Source organism: Eretmochelys imbricata, chromosome 1 (genome assembly GCF_965152235.1).
Source record: "Eretmochelys imbricata isolate rEreImb1 chromosome 1, rEreImb1.hap1, whole genome shotgun sequence".
In the NCBI taxonomy this organism is placed as follows: Eukaryota; Metazoa; Chordata; order Testudines; family Cheloniidae; genus Eretmochelys; species Eretmochelys imbricata.
This window is the reverse complement of record NC_135572.1, coordinates 356,544,084-356,557,132: the sequence shown is the minus strand read 5'-3', so window position 1 is coordinate 356,557,132 and position 13,049 is coordinate 356,544,084. Positions and strand designations below refer to the sequence as shown.

The 13,049-nt window shown below is 50.6% G+C and overlaps 1 protein-coding gene across 1 annotated transcript; it reads left to right on the top strand.

Moving 5' to 3' along the window:
- Positions 1-1,348: 1,348 nt before the first annotated feature.
- LOC144259152 (C-type lectin-like) lies at positions 1,349-5,545 on the top strand. The gene is made up of 4 exons (XM_077807332.1): positions 1,349-1,540; positions 1,924-2,061; positions 3,624-3,738; positions 5,478-5,545. Exons 1-4 carry the CDS (start codon positions 1,349-1,351, stop codon positions 5,543-5,545), a joined length of 513 nt encoding a protein of 170 aa, XP_077663458.1.
- Positions 5,546-13,049: the final 7,504 nt, after the last annotated feature.

The window sequence follows — 13,049 nt, the reverse complement described above, 5'->3', positions numbered from 1 at the left end:
GATTTTCTTTTGATGGGACCTTACTGACCAGTTCTCTGAGTTTGTTAAAGTCAGCTTCTTTGAAGTCCATTGTCTTTATTCTGTTGCTGTAATTCCTTCCCTTACTTAGAATCACGAAATCTTTCATTTCATGGTCACTTTCACCCAATTATCTTCAAACTTCAGATTTGCAACCAATTCCTCCCTGTTGGACAGAATTAAGTCTAATGTGGCTTTTCCCCTTTTTAGTTTCTCCACCTTAGGAAATAAGAAGTTATTCTCAATACATTGTAAGAATGTTTTGAAAATGTTATGTTTTGCCATATTACTTTTCCAGCTGATATCTGGGAAGCTGAAGTCCCCCCATTAGTACCAGGTCTTGTCTTTTGGATATTTCTGTTATTTGTTCTTGAAATACCCCATCCTCCTCCTGAGGTAGTGGTCTACAGTAGACCCCTAACAGGATATCCCACCTCTTTTTTCCCCTTTTATCTTTACCCAGAGACTTTCAGTTGGTCTGCCTCTCACCTTCTGGACCTCAGAACAAGTGTATATTCTTGATGTACAATGGAACACCTCTTCCTTTTTTCTCTGCCTGTCCTTCCTGAACGAGCTATAACTCTCTCTACCAATATTCCAGTCAGGAGATTTATCCCACCAAGTCTCTGGGATGCTAATTAAGTCATAATTTATCTTATATACAATATAAATTATATACATAATTTAGCTGATATGCTTCCAGTTCTTCCATTTATTGCCCATAATCCTTTCATTTATGTATAGACATCTGAGATGTACAGCAGATTCGCGCACTGTTCTCCCTCTTGTTGCTCCTATGACCCCATTGTAATTTTCCTTCCCCCGTCCCCCGCCAACATTTAGCCTTCTGTAAAGGTCACCTGTGGGATTTTGTTACCCATCCCTTTTGAACCTAGTTCAAAGCCTTCCTCACTAGGTTGTCAAATCAGTGTGTGGTGTCCCTTCAGCCTCTACTATTCTCCAATGTCCCCAACCTCCCCTCTGCTCCCAGTCACACCAGTGTCCCCATGACACCCAGTGCTCTCCATCCTCACCCCACAGTCCCCTGAAAACCCCCCTTGATACCACTCCCTGTCAGGTTCCCCAGTGCTCCTGCACAGAAGATAGGAGGAGACCATCTTCACAGAGGACAGCCCAGCTCCTGTCCCCTTGGAGAGGAGACGGTGGTAATTATTAGTACAACAGCCTCACTGCTACTGACAAAGGTGGCAAGGGAGGGGCAGCTGTTTTAACTGCGTGGCTTCAGCTCCATTGAAAGTAATAGGAGATAGTGGCCATTCTGAGAGAGGGCAAACGTTCACAGGATTTGGGGAGATCTGGAGAAGCTGGAATGATGACAGCCGGCAGCTCTGCTCCCATTGTCTTCTCCGAAACAGCCTCTCACCACACTGTTCTCTCTCCCTGTCCCATCACCTCTCTCGGATCAGGAATAGGGGCCACGTCCTGTCTCCCTGAATGGCTGCTCTACCAAGGCCACTGCTATGGGTTCTTCCCTGAAAAGGTGTCCTGGTCAGAAGCTGAGGTACGAGGCTCTTCTCAGGGACCCACGGGGTGGGTTTGTGGGCAGGGGCTGAAGGGGTTTGGTGACATCACCATTAGCCCCAGTGTGTACCCCTGCAGAGGATGGGTGGGGAGGCTGCAGAAGTGACGTGGGTGGTGCAGAAGCGGGCCAAGGAGGAGTGGGAGGAGCCAGGGTTGAGCTCAGGGGTGAGGGGCTCCTAGAGGGTGCCCGAGGGCAAAGCCCGGCACAGGGAGTTTTTTATTCAGCACTCAGTAGGGGTAAAACACGCCCGGCCCCCTCCTTTAGCTGTGTGTTCCTGTGACTGGGCCCTGCCCTTCCTTGTTGCCTGCCAAACAGCACCCCCTGCAGGGGGGTAACAGGCCTCGCTGATGTCCCTGCCGCAGGTGCAGTGTCAATATCACCGCAAAGGGGCCCATCTCGCCTCCATTCTCACTGAGGCAGAAGGGGACACGGTGGCCAGATACATCACCGAGTCAGGTTCCAAGGATCATGTCTGGATCGGACTGCACGATCCCCGGGAGGTGAGTGCCCAGAGCCTGCTTTGCCTCTGGCAGTTGTTCACCCTCTCCATGACTCTGTTTCCCAAGGGCTGTGCAGAGACCATGTCCCATGAGACCTTCATCGGGGCTGCCAGGAGCTCCCTCCCCCACTCCTACACCCTTCCCCTATCATGGGCACCAGACTCTCCCATGTGCACTCCATCTTTAACCCCTGCCCTCCCACACCCTTTCCATGTCCATCCTTCCGTAGGTTCTGACTCCCCTTTGGCTTTTCCCTGCTAAATACAACCAGGCCCTGGTCTCTCCGGTCATCAAACCAACCTTTGACCGGCACCTGCCTCTCCAACTACTGACCCATCTCCCTTCCCCCTTGCCAGCTCATGCAATGTGCCGTGCCCTCCCGCTGCACCCCGCATCCCGTCTCCACTCCACTCTGACCAAGTTTTCTAGCCACTTTTTCCTGCCCAAGACTTGAGCCTCTGCTCCCCCTTGACCTCTAAGTTGCCCCGACACTGCTGGTCACTCCCTCAGCTTTGGGATCCCGTCCTTGCCTGGTTCTTTGTAGGAGAGCCCCCAGCTCCTTAGGGCAGGGAAACAAAGGGGGAGCCGTCACAGGCTGGGAAGGAGCCCCAGTGGAGGAAGGAGCCATTATGAACAGAGGACTGGAAAGAACCTCTCGGGTCACCGAGTCCAGGCCGTGCTATGGCCGGCAACCCCGTCACGCCATCTCTGTCACGCCACCCCCTTCGTAAACTTACCAAGCTCCACCTGAAGCATTGTCTCCATCTGTTTCCTCTCCCTCCCCACCGCTAGGGAGGCGCTGGGGTCAGGAGGCTCCCCGAGCATGCACAGACTCCGGCCCTGGATCCCCCTCCCCAGACCGGAGGCTGGGCTGGACTCAGAACAGGAGGAGTGAGAGACTTTGTGTCCCATTCTCTAGTCTCCTCAGGCATCCAGCTCCCCACAACCTGGCAATGGATTGGAACTAGTTCTCTGACCCCCAAAGCCAGCTAGTCCCCCCATGAGCTGAGGCCAGGCCAGAGCCAGCACCCCTAGAGAAGAAAGGGCCTGTGTCCCCTTCTCTGATTCTACTGAGCTAATCAGTCCTGCTAACCTGGGGTCAGATTGACGCTGAGCCCACTAGAGGGGAAAAGGTCCCGTGTCCCATTCCCTGATCCATCCAGCATCTCCATCACAGACGCCCTTTTATTTTGCTTAAGCAGGAGGAGATCACCCACCTTAAAACCACTAGTGCTCCCCAGCGGGCCTTGCCTATGGGGTTTAGGGACTAGAACACACTCCAGAGTGACTCTGCTCCATCACCAGGTAATTCACTAATTCAAGCAACGGGCTTGGAAGGCAGAAGGTGACGTTCATGTGCTGTGTTACTATTAGATCAGCGTCTCCAGGTCCTGTCCCCCTGAGCTGGTCTCTCCCCACTGACTGCCCCACGGCCCTTCCCCGACTCTCTCCCACTGCCTAAGTAGGGCACTTCTGTGTTGGGTTTAGGTGTTTCTATGGTGCCTTGTCACCAAGGTCTCTTCTCCGCGGGACCCCACAACCTTTCTCCCCTGTCTCTGCAGAACAGACGCTGGAGGTGGACAGATGGCTCCCCGTATCGCTACAAGGCTTGGAACGCCGGGGAACCAAACAATGAATATGGTGTCGAGTACTGTGTCGAGCTGCTGAGCTACACGGGTAAGCAGTCAGTTCAAACACACATGCACCAACAAAGAAGCCAAGACACACACCCTGGCCACACACTCCAGCTCTCTCTGCGGAGATGGCCTACTGTCCTGTCACCCTGCCTCTCTCCCTCAGCTCACACTGCCACTCCCTCTCCCCTCATCTCACCTGGTAACTCCTCCTACAAGCATCCCAGTCTGAGGCTCAGCTCCAGTCAGAGGAAGGCCATCCAGTACATTTGGCCCCAGATGATCAGTTGAAGGGAAAGACCAGAGCAGAGCTATTGCCCACTAGGTGCCATGTAGGTGGGGTCTGGGTCCTTCGGTTGGTGCCTCGGTGGCTTTTGGCACCCTGATTCTGGAGTCAGCCAGGGGCTATTTTGGCCCCAGGACAATTTAGAGCAGCCCCAGAGCTGCTCTGACAGTGGCAGTAACAAACTGGACAGCCAGAGCACAGGGGCTTCAGACACACCCCAGCCTGTCCCCTATGTTGGGGAGGCCAGGGCTGGGCAGGGCAGCTCTCTCTGCTGGGCTCTCCTATGTGAGAAGAATCCCCAGCTGGCCATTAAGCCAGCTTCCTCCTGTCCGTGTCGCTGGAGTGAAATAGTGGGGTGGAGCGGGGCTGAAAGTCTCGTCTCATTCGCTGGCAATAGGACGGAGAGCTGCGTGAACAGGGAAAGCTCACTCGCTAATTCATGAGTGACTCATTCTTCATGGGCCACGCTAGTCACACGGTCTCGCCCACCCATCCGATGCTCACGAGTCTGAGTGTTCAGCAGCATTGGTACGAATGCTCCTTTCCCCACAAACTCACACTGGGCAGGATTCTTCCCCCCACTGTCCCCTACTTAAAAGTGTCACTCGTCCAATCCTGGAGCGGGAACAGTGCCATGTGACCTGCATGGCCAATCACACACACAGCTAATAGTTGAAGTGAAAACTACTGCAAAACAAGTGTGGGAACCGTTTCTGAATAGCGCTCCCGGGGCTGTGTGGCTCTGCGAATGGGGAAGAGGGTGAAATTCACAGCAATTCATCAAACCGAATCCTTAGTGCTGTCCCCTGGGAAGAGATGCTGCCGCTGGGCCATGCCCAAACCCAGATGTGTAGGAGATGGAGGTAGGGCCGGCTCGTTCAGCACAGAGCGAGCCAGATTCCCTCTTCCTGAGCTTGTCTCCCCGCTGGCACCTGGCCAGGGCTCTGTGCTCTCCTTTCTGGCCTTTTGAGGGGCGTTGGTGGGGAGGGAACAGCAGTCACAGATTGAGAGGCAGCCTGGTCTAGAGGACAGGTAAGGGATTGTGACACAGGAGACCTGGCTTCTATTTCCAGCCCTGTCATTGAGCTGTTGGGTAAACTTGAGCAACTCATTTCCCCATTCCATGCCTCAGTTTCCCCTCCCACCTCTTGTCTATTTAGACTGTGCGCTCTCTGGGCAGGGATACTCTGTCAGTGTGTGTGGACACAGCACCTAGCACCAAGAGGCCCCGTCCTGCTCTCATCAGACACTTTCCAACACAATAGAAGAGGGTCTTCCACGGTTACGCTGACTCAGCGTCCCTCAGGGAACGATGGAGCCTGTCCCTGTCTGAGGCACATGGGCCTTCATCTCCAGCCTCCTCATCCTTGCAGCCTCATGCACGGGAGCTGGGGTCTTCTCTCAGCAGGGTGCAATGAGGGGGGTTGTCACTGTAAGGGCAGGAATGGCCCCACTCGCCCTTCCCCTGCCCCAGTGATTTCTGTTTTGCCTTCTAGATTTTAAGAACTGGAATGATAAAGACTGTCATACGAAAAACGGCTACGTTTGCCAGTATGAACTCTAGCGAGGGGAGTCGCTCGCCTGCGCCTGAAGGGGGAGCTCAGCGCCTGGGATGCAAAAGAACTGGGCTCCTTGGGCACGATCAGGCAACGTCCCAGACTTTCCGATGCCTTTGCTGCATCAAGGGACAGTCCTCTCCCTCCCTGAGAGGCCAGATCTCACTTCCCCAGCTGCCAACTCTCTTCCCCCAAGTGTCTCTGGTCTAGTTACACTCCTGCCCCTTCCCTCTCTTCCCCTCAGTGACAGAAGCCCACCACAAGAATAAACTTTCCTGAGCATGCAGTTCTGTGTGTGTCTCCTCTGTCCCAATCCTTGCCCCTGCGTAGATTCGTCCATCCAGCCCCCTCTGACTGTGTCTTGAGCCGCCCAGATCCCACTCGAGGAGAAGAAGGGAACCCCCAGAGGGAGGCAGGATGGGCCTGGCCTTTGAGACAACAGACAAGACTTGTTTCAGAGTAGCAGCCGTGTTAGTCTGTATCCGCAAAAAGAACAGGAGTACTTGTGGCACCTTAATGACAGGTTTCAGAGTAACAGCCGTGTTAGTCTGTATTCGCAAAAAGAAAAGGAGGACTTGTGGCACCTTAGAGACTAACCAATTTATTTGAGCATAAGCTTTCGTGAGCTACAGCTCACTTCATCGGATGCATACTGTGGAAACTGCAGAAGACATTATATACACAGAGACCATGAAACAATACCTCCTCCCACCCCACTCTCCTGCTGGTAATAGCTTATCTAAAGTGATCACTCTCTTTACAATGTGTATGATAATCAAGGTGGGCCATTTCCAGCATAAATCCAAGTTTAACCAGAACGTCGGGGGGGGGGGGTAGGAAAAAACAAGGGGAAATAGGCTACCTTGCATAATGACTTAGCCACTCCCAGTCTCTATTTAAGCCTAAATGTCTGGATTTGAAGTTTTTTGTTGTAAGATAGCGACCTTCATATCTGTAATTGCGTGACCAGAGAGATTGAAGTGTTCTCCAACTCTTTTATGAATGTTATAATTCTTGACATCTGATTTGTGTCCATTTATTCTTTTACGGAGAGACTGTCCAGTTTGACCAATGTACATGGCAGAGGGGCATTGCTGACACATGATGGCATAGATCACATTGGTAGACGTGCAGGTGAACAAGCCTCTGACAGTGTGGCTGATGTTATTAGGCCCTGTGATGGTGTCCCCTGAATAGATATGTGGGCACAGTTGGCAACGGGCTTTGTTGCAAGGATAGGTTCCTGGGTTAGTGGTTCTGTTGTGTGGTATGTGGTTGTTGGTGAGTATTTGCTTCAGGTTGGGGGGCTGTCTGTAGGCAAGGACTGGCCTGTCTCCCAAGATTTGTGAGAGTGTTGGGTCATCTTTCAGGATAGGTTGTAGATCTTTAATAATGTGTTGGAGGGATTTTAGTTGGGGGCTGAACGTGACGGCTAGTGGCATTCTGTTATCTTCTTTGTTAGGCCTGTCCTGTAGTAGGTGACTTCTGGGAACTCTTCTGGCTCTATCAATCTGTTTCTTCACTTCCGCAGGTGGGTATTGTAGTTGTAAGAATGCTTGATAGAGATCTTGTAGGTGTTTGTCTCTGTCTGAGGGGTTGGAGCAAATGCGGTTGTATCGTAGAGCTTGGCTGCGGAGGGTGAGAAAACCTGGATTTGTGCTGGAAATGGCCCAACTTGATTATCATACACATTGTAAGGAGAGCGATCACTTTAGATAAGCTATTACCAGCAGGAGAGTGGGGTGGGAGGAGGTATTGTTTCATGGTCTCTGTGTATATAATGTCTTCTGCAGTTTCCACAGTATGCATCCGATGAAGTGAGCTGTAGCTCACGAAAGCTTATGCTCAAATAAATTGGTTAGTCTCTATGGTGCCACAAGTCCTCCTTTTCTTTTTGTGGCACCTTAGAGACTAACCAATTTACTTGATCATAAGCTTAAGACCTAGGACAAGACTTGGTTTACCTCCAGATAACTGCAATACCCAGAGTTTCCTCTCTCTTCTGGCCCACCCATCTCCTCCTGGTCCCATCTCCACTCAGACACCGAGCTCCTCCAAGCAGGGTCGTGTCTAGCTGTTGTGTGAACATCAGGGCGTGGAAGTCTGAGCCTGCACAACCGTAGCTGAGAGCTGTAGCAGACTCCTGGGGATCCGGCACTGAGAGGCAGGGGCGCCGGAATCGGGAGGGCTCTTCCCTCCCCCTTTTTAACACGAAGAAACCGGCCTCGGGGGCCGGCGAGAGCAGGGAGCGCCGTCTCAGCAGCACCAGCCCCTGCTCAGCCAGGACGGGGGAGGAATCCAGCTGGGGGCCGGTTGCCGTGTTGGGAGACAGACAGGGAGGGGATGGACAGAGTTTGGGCGGGGGGCTGCTTGGGGGTCACGTGCAACTCCCCCCTGTCCCAGCAGAGGGGGCTGGATGGAGCTGCTGTTCTCCTGCTGGGTGCTCTGCTCTGCAGCAGGACATGGCCTCCTGGGTCCTAGTGCCCACCCTTTCGCTGCACAAAGGTGAGTGCCCGGCGGGGGCGGGGAGGCAGGGCAAGAGGTGCTGGGGGAAGGGGGATGGGGGAAGAGACAGTGGGGAATGGGGGTGGGATAGGGCAGAGGGGAGAGAAGGGGTTGGGGCAGGGGGCGGTGAGGAGAGGAAGGGGGATGGGGAAGAGAAGGGGATATGGGAATGGGGCGGGGAGCAGGAGCCTGGCATGTGCCATCCCCTCAGCAGCAGAAGCCGCCCCGAGAGGAAGGCAGCCGCAGCAGCACCAGGAGGCGCATCTCTGCAGCAGCTGGAGCTGGAGTGGCCGCATCGTCGCGGCAGCAGGGGGGGCTCCCCCGATAAGCTGGCCCATCTCCCCGCCTCCCCCGCTCCCCAGCACCGGCAGCCCAGGTACCACTCCAGGCAGGGGGAGAGAGCCAGGGAGCCAGGGGAAACGGCTTCAGTGCACACCTGCCCCAGCAAATACAGTAGGCAAAGTATGCCTACGGGGGACGCACCTAGCCGAAGGGGCTCACCTCGGCTCTCGCTGCTCTTTAGGCAGCGTTTCAATCCGCAGCTCATCCGAGCTCCCCACCCCGGTCATACGAACATAACGACGGCCATATTGGATCGGGCCAAAGGTCCATTTAGCCCAGTCTCCTGTCTTCTGACAGTGGCCAGTGCCAGGTGCCCCAGAGGGAATGAACAGAACAGGGAACCATCAAGTGATCCCTCCCCTGCCGCCTATTCCCGGCTTCTGGCAAACGGAGGCTAGGGTCACCCTCCTTGCCCATCCTGGCTAAAAGCCATTGATGGACCTATCCTCCAGGAACTTCTCTAGTTCTTTTTTGAACGCTGTTATAGTCTTGGCCTTTACAACATTCTCTGGCAACAAGTTCCACAGGTTGACCGTGCGTTGTGTGAAGAAATATTTCCTTGTGTTTGTTTTAAACCTGCTGCCCATTAATTATTTGGTGACCCCTAGTTCTTATGTTATGTGAAGGAGTAAATAACACTTCCTTATTCATTTTCTCCACACCTGCCAAGATAGTATAGGCCTCTATCATATCCCCCCTTAGTCGTCTCTTTTCCAAGTTGAAAAGTCCCTGTCATTTTAATCTCTCCTCATACAGAAGCTGTTCCATCCACCTAATCATTTTTGTTACCCTTCTCTGTTCCTTTTTTAATTCCAATATATCTTTTTTGAGATGGGGTGACCAGATCAGGCCAGAGAGAGGGACCCAGGTGACATCACCTCCTTTTGGGGCTTTGGCTGAATCCCAAACACCACCTGGGATTTGAACCAGGATTATACTTTAACAACAGCACCAACGCCGGCTCCAGCCCATTGTACCTAACGTCTTCTTCCCCAAAAGGACAGTTATTACCACCTTTCATCCCACCGCAGAGATTGTCACACAGGGCGGGGAGGGGACCTTTTACACGGTCTCTGCTGCTAAGAGGAAAGGGAACAAGGGTGAAGATAAAAGCCTTGCTTAACACTACATTTCAATGCTCCTGGCTCCCATTTGGGTTTTTTCCTTTTTGTGTTTCGGTCAATCCATTTCTAACTCTGCTCGGAATTTTATAATGTATATGCCACAATGCTAAACTGGCTGAGGTCGCTAAATACCCACCGCTGGACCTTGTTTAACACTGTTCAGTGCTGGACAGCGACTGGGTTATGTTAACACCTTTCACCTATACATTCCATCTAAATTAACACAACAGGCCCCGGCATGGGTGGGGCCTCTATGCATGGCCTACCACAATGTAACTTCACCCTTCAGCCAGGTGGAGTCGGCAGCACCCACAGACAGGTTCAATATCTGGGGGTTCCTCTTAACACTGCCACAAAGAACCAGTTCAAGCCCCCACCCAGTAATCTAGGGAAATTAAACACCATCCTGGGACATTCATAACCATCCCGGAGGCTTCCCCACTCACAGGCACTGAATCTGTGTGTAACCAAAGAGAACTGCTATTGAAAGGGAAAGGGAACCCAGCATTAGTTTGGGAAAACACCACAACCACATTCAAACACATGTGATCATAAGCCAACCCGACCCCAGAGTACTCTGGGCAGTGTCCTTTGCCTCAGTTTCCCATCTTGTGGTTGGAAAGTCTGACAAACAAATGTCCCATTAGCACATAGCTCCCCTCTCTCTCCACTGCACCCTACTCACAGTTGGCCGTCCTTGGTCATCAAAGACCCAGAGTTCAGAGGGGTCTTAATTTGGGTTCACCACCCACCCCCAGGACGTGCATCGAGCACAACTGACCCTGCTGCCACCATTCGCTCTGCCACCATCAGTCACTCCGGCGCTGCTGCTGCTGCTGTGTTATTTTGGATTTAAGGGAAGTGTGTACCTTAGAATGTAATTAAGCTAACTGGAACTGTATTATGTGCATTTAATAAAATAAAAAACTACATAGTTAAGGGTTAATTAAAAAACAGGCTTTTAAAGGCAAGGTTAAAACTAGTTGGCAGTTTTCGCTAAGTAAAATAAAAAAAACGTCAACAAGTATAACTAAAAGCCTTGATCAACAAAAGACCTTAAATCTGGGCACCTTTAATATAAAAGTTTATTGAAACTCAGGAAATGTAATAATTTAGTAGGGGTCATTATAACCTATGTGTTTTGTGAATGTTAATTATAAAAAACTAGTTAATATAGTGTACTATACAACAGTCCTCTGAAGCCATCTTCAGAGACTTTTTCCCTGACACCTTTTCTCCCTGGTGGGCGAACAACTGGCCATTGTGCACCCGCTGTTAATTGACTCAATACCATTCCAGATTTTAGGTAAATATCTGAACTGTTCAAAACCTATTGCTTCTGTCTGTGTGCTTAAATCTAATAAACTGCAGTTTTAAATAAAGCAGGCTTACTTGCGTTAATCTTTTATCGGACGGAATTGCTATGTTCCCATTGATTTATTCGTGACACCGCCTAACATGAAAGAGTTAAGTTGCCCCTGCTGTGTTTTCTGAAAACCCTGGGTAACAGACTTTGGCAAGCCAGCCAGGAGTGGTGTAGAGGAAGGGAGTTTCTTTGTTTGTTGCAATAGGTGAAGGGGGCAGTAGAACAGGGTCGCAACCTATAATTCTCCACGCCATAGCCCTTGAGTTGATTTACAGTCCCATTCCGTTGTTGAGTTACAGGCTCAGGCTGAAAAGCCTGGTTGAGTAAAAGATATGTCAGAAGGACAGGGAACACCTGGAGAGAAAGAAAAGCTGGAAGTAGATTTGTGTAATAGCTTGGCAGATTTCATGCAGGAGCATGATAATGGTTTCGGAAGCCTGGGAGCTGTACCGGTCCCAGAGCCTTCCTACAGCTTTATAAGTAGATGGTAGAATTAAAGACAAAAATTAAGAAGTTAAAAAAAATTAAAAAGACAAAGAAATACCCAGACTAAGGGCAGCTCAGATAGTGGTACTGCAGAAGCAGACGTGTGACAGTAACAGAGAGAATGGAGCAGGCTGGGGCAGAAAGTGTCTGGATTGAATCAACAGCAAACTAAGAGTGGACTTTGCATGGGGAATCAGGGCTGGTGCATTAGCTGGTATGTTGTGAGGTCCATGGTAGATCAGGGCTCTCTGGATAGACAAAGCCCAAAAGTGCCACCACGAGGGATTCTGGTTGTACAGGCTGGCTTTGAACTCCTGGACCATCAGGAGTCAAAGGTTATTGCCATGGCCATTGGAATGGTAACTGTAGGTGCCTAAGTACCATGGTGATGGATACTAGAGAGAGAGATTCTTCCCTTAGTGTGTGCCCAGAGGCACTCTGGTCCTGTGGTGACACTGGCTGTATAAATACCTGCTTAGGTACACGTTAGTATAAGAAGGACTTGTCCAGCGACCTCTAGGTCATGGGATGTTGCAGCTCTCCCTCTACAAACATACAGCCTTGAGTACATTTGCTGGAATATCTTGGATGTAAATGGTGACAGTTCTGTTCCCGGGATGGGGGATGGATCCAGTGGCCAAAGAGGTCTTTGTCATCCATCATGTAATGAGTTCACTAACGTTTGTCATCCCCATCTGAAATGTATGATATACAAGTGCCAAGCATTGTGATTGCTGTTACTGGATAAAACGCAGGGAGTGCCCATCTCCAATATTTCCTGCAGAGACTCCAGTTTCAAAACAATGGTGTCGATTCCCCCCTTTCATAAATATAAAGGGAAGGGTAACAACCTTTATGTATGCAGTAACATAAAATCCCTCCCGGCCAGAGGTACAGAATCACTTTACCTGAAGGGGTTAAGAAGCTCAAATAACGTGGTTGGCACCTGACCAAAAGGACCAATAAAGAAGAAGATACTTTCAAATCTGGGTGGGGGAAAGAGAGATTTTGTTTGTGCTCTCTTTGTTGTTCCCTCTCTGGACAGAGAGAGAGATCAAGCAGGAAAAACATCTCCTGAAAACATACATCTAAAATTACAGAAGTTGTAAGTAAAGACAAGGAAATGCGTTAGATTATCTTTTGTTTTTGCTTGTCAATTTTCCCTATGCTAAGAGGGAGTTTTATTCCTGCTTTTTGTAACTTTGAAGCTGAGCCTAGAGGGGAATCCTCTGTGTTTAAATCTTTTTATTACCCTGTAAAGTTACCTTCCATCCTGATTTTGCAGGTGTGATTCTTTTACTTTTTTCTTTAAATAAAGTTCTTCCTTTAAGAACCTGTTTGATTTTCAGCATCCTAGGGACAAAGGGTCTGGTCAGTACTCACATTATTTTCAAGCCTCCCCAGGAAAGGGGGTGAAAGGGCTTGGGGGAATATTTTGGGGAACAAGGGACTCCAAGTGAGCCTTTTCCTGAATTTTTGTCTAAATCACTTTGTGGCGGCAGCAAATACCATCCAAGCACAAGGAAAGGATTCGTGCCTTGGGGAAGTTTTTAGACTCAGCTGGTAAAAATAAGCTTAGGGGGTCCCCACAGCTGTACCCCAGAGTTCAGAGTGGGGAGGGAACCCTGACATGGTGGCAGCACGGTGCGATCATTTTGAACCAGAAGCACAGACCTCAGGATTTTAAAA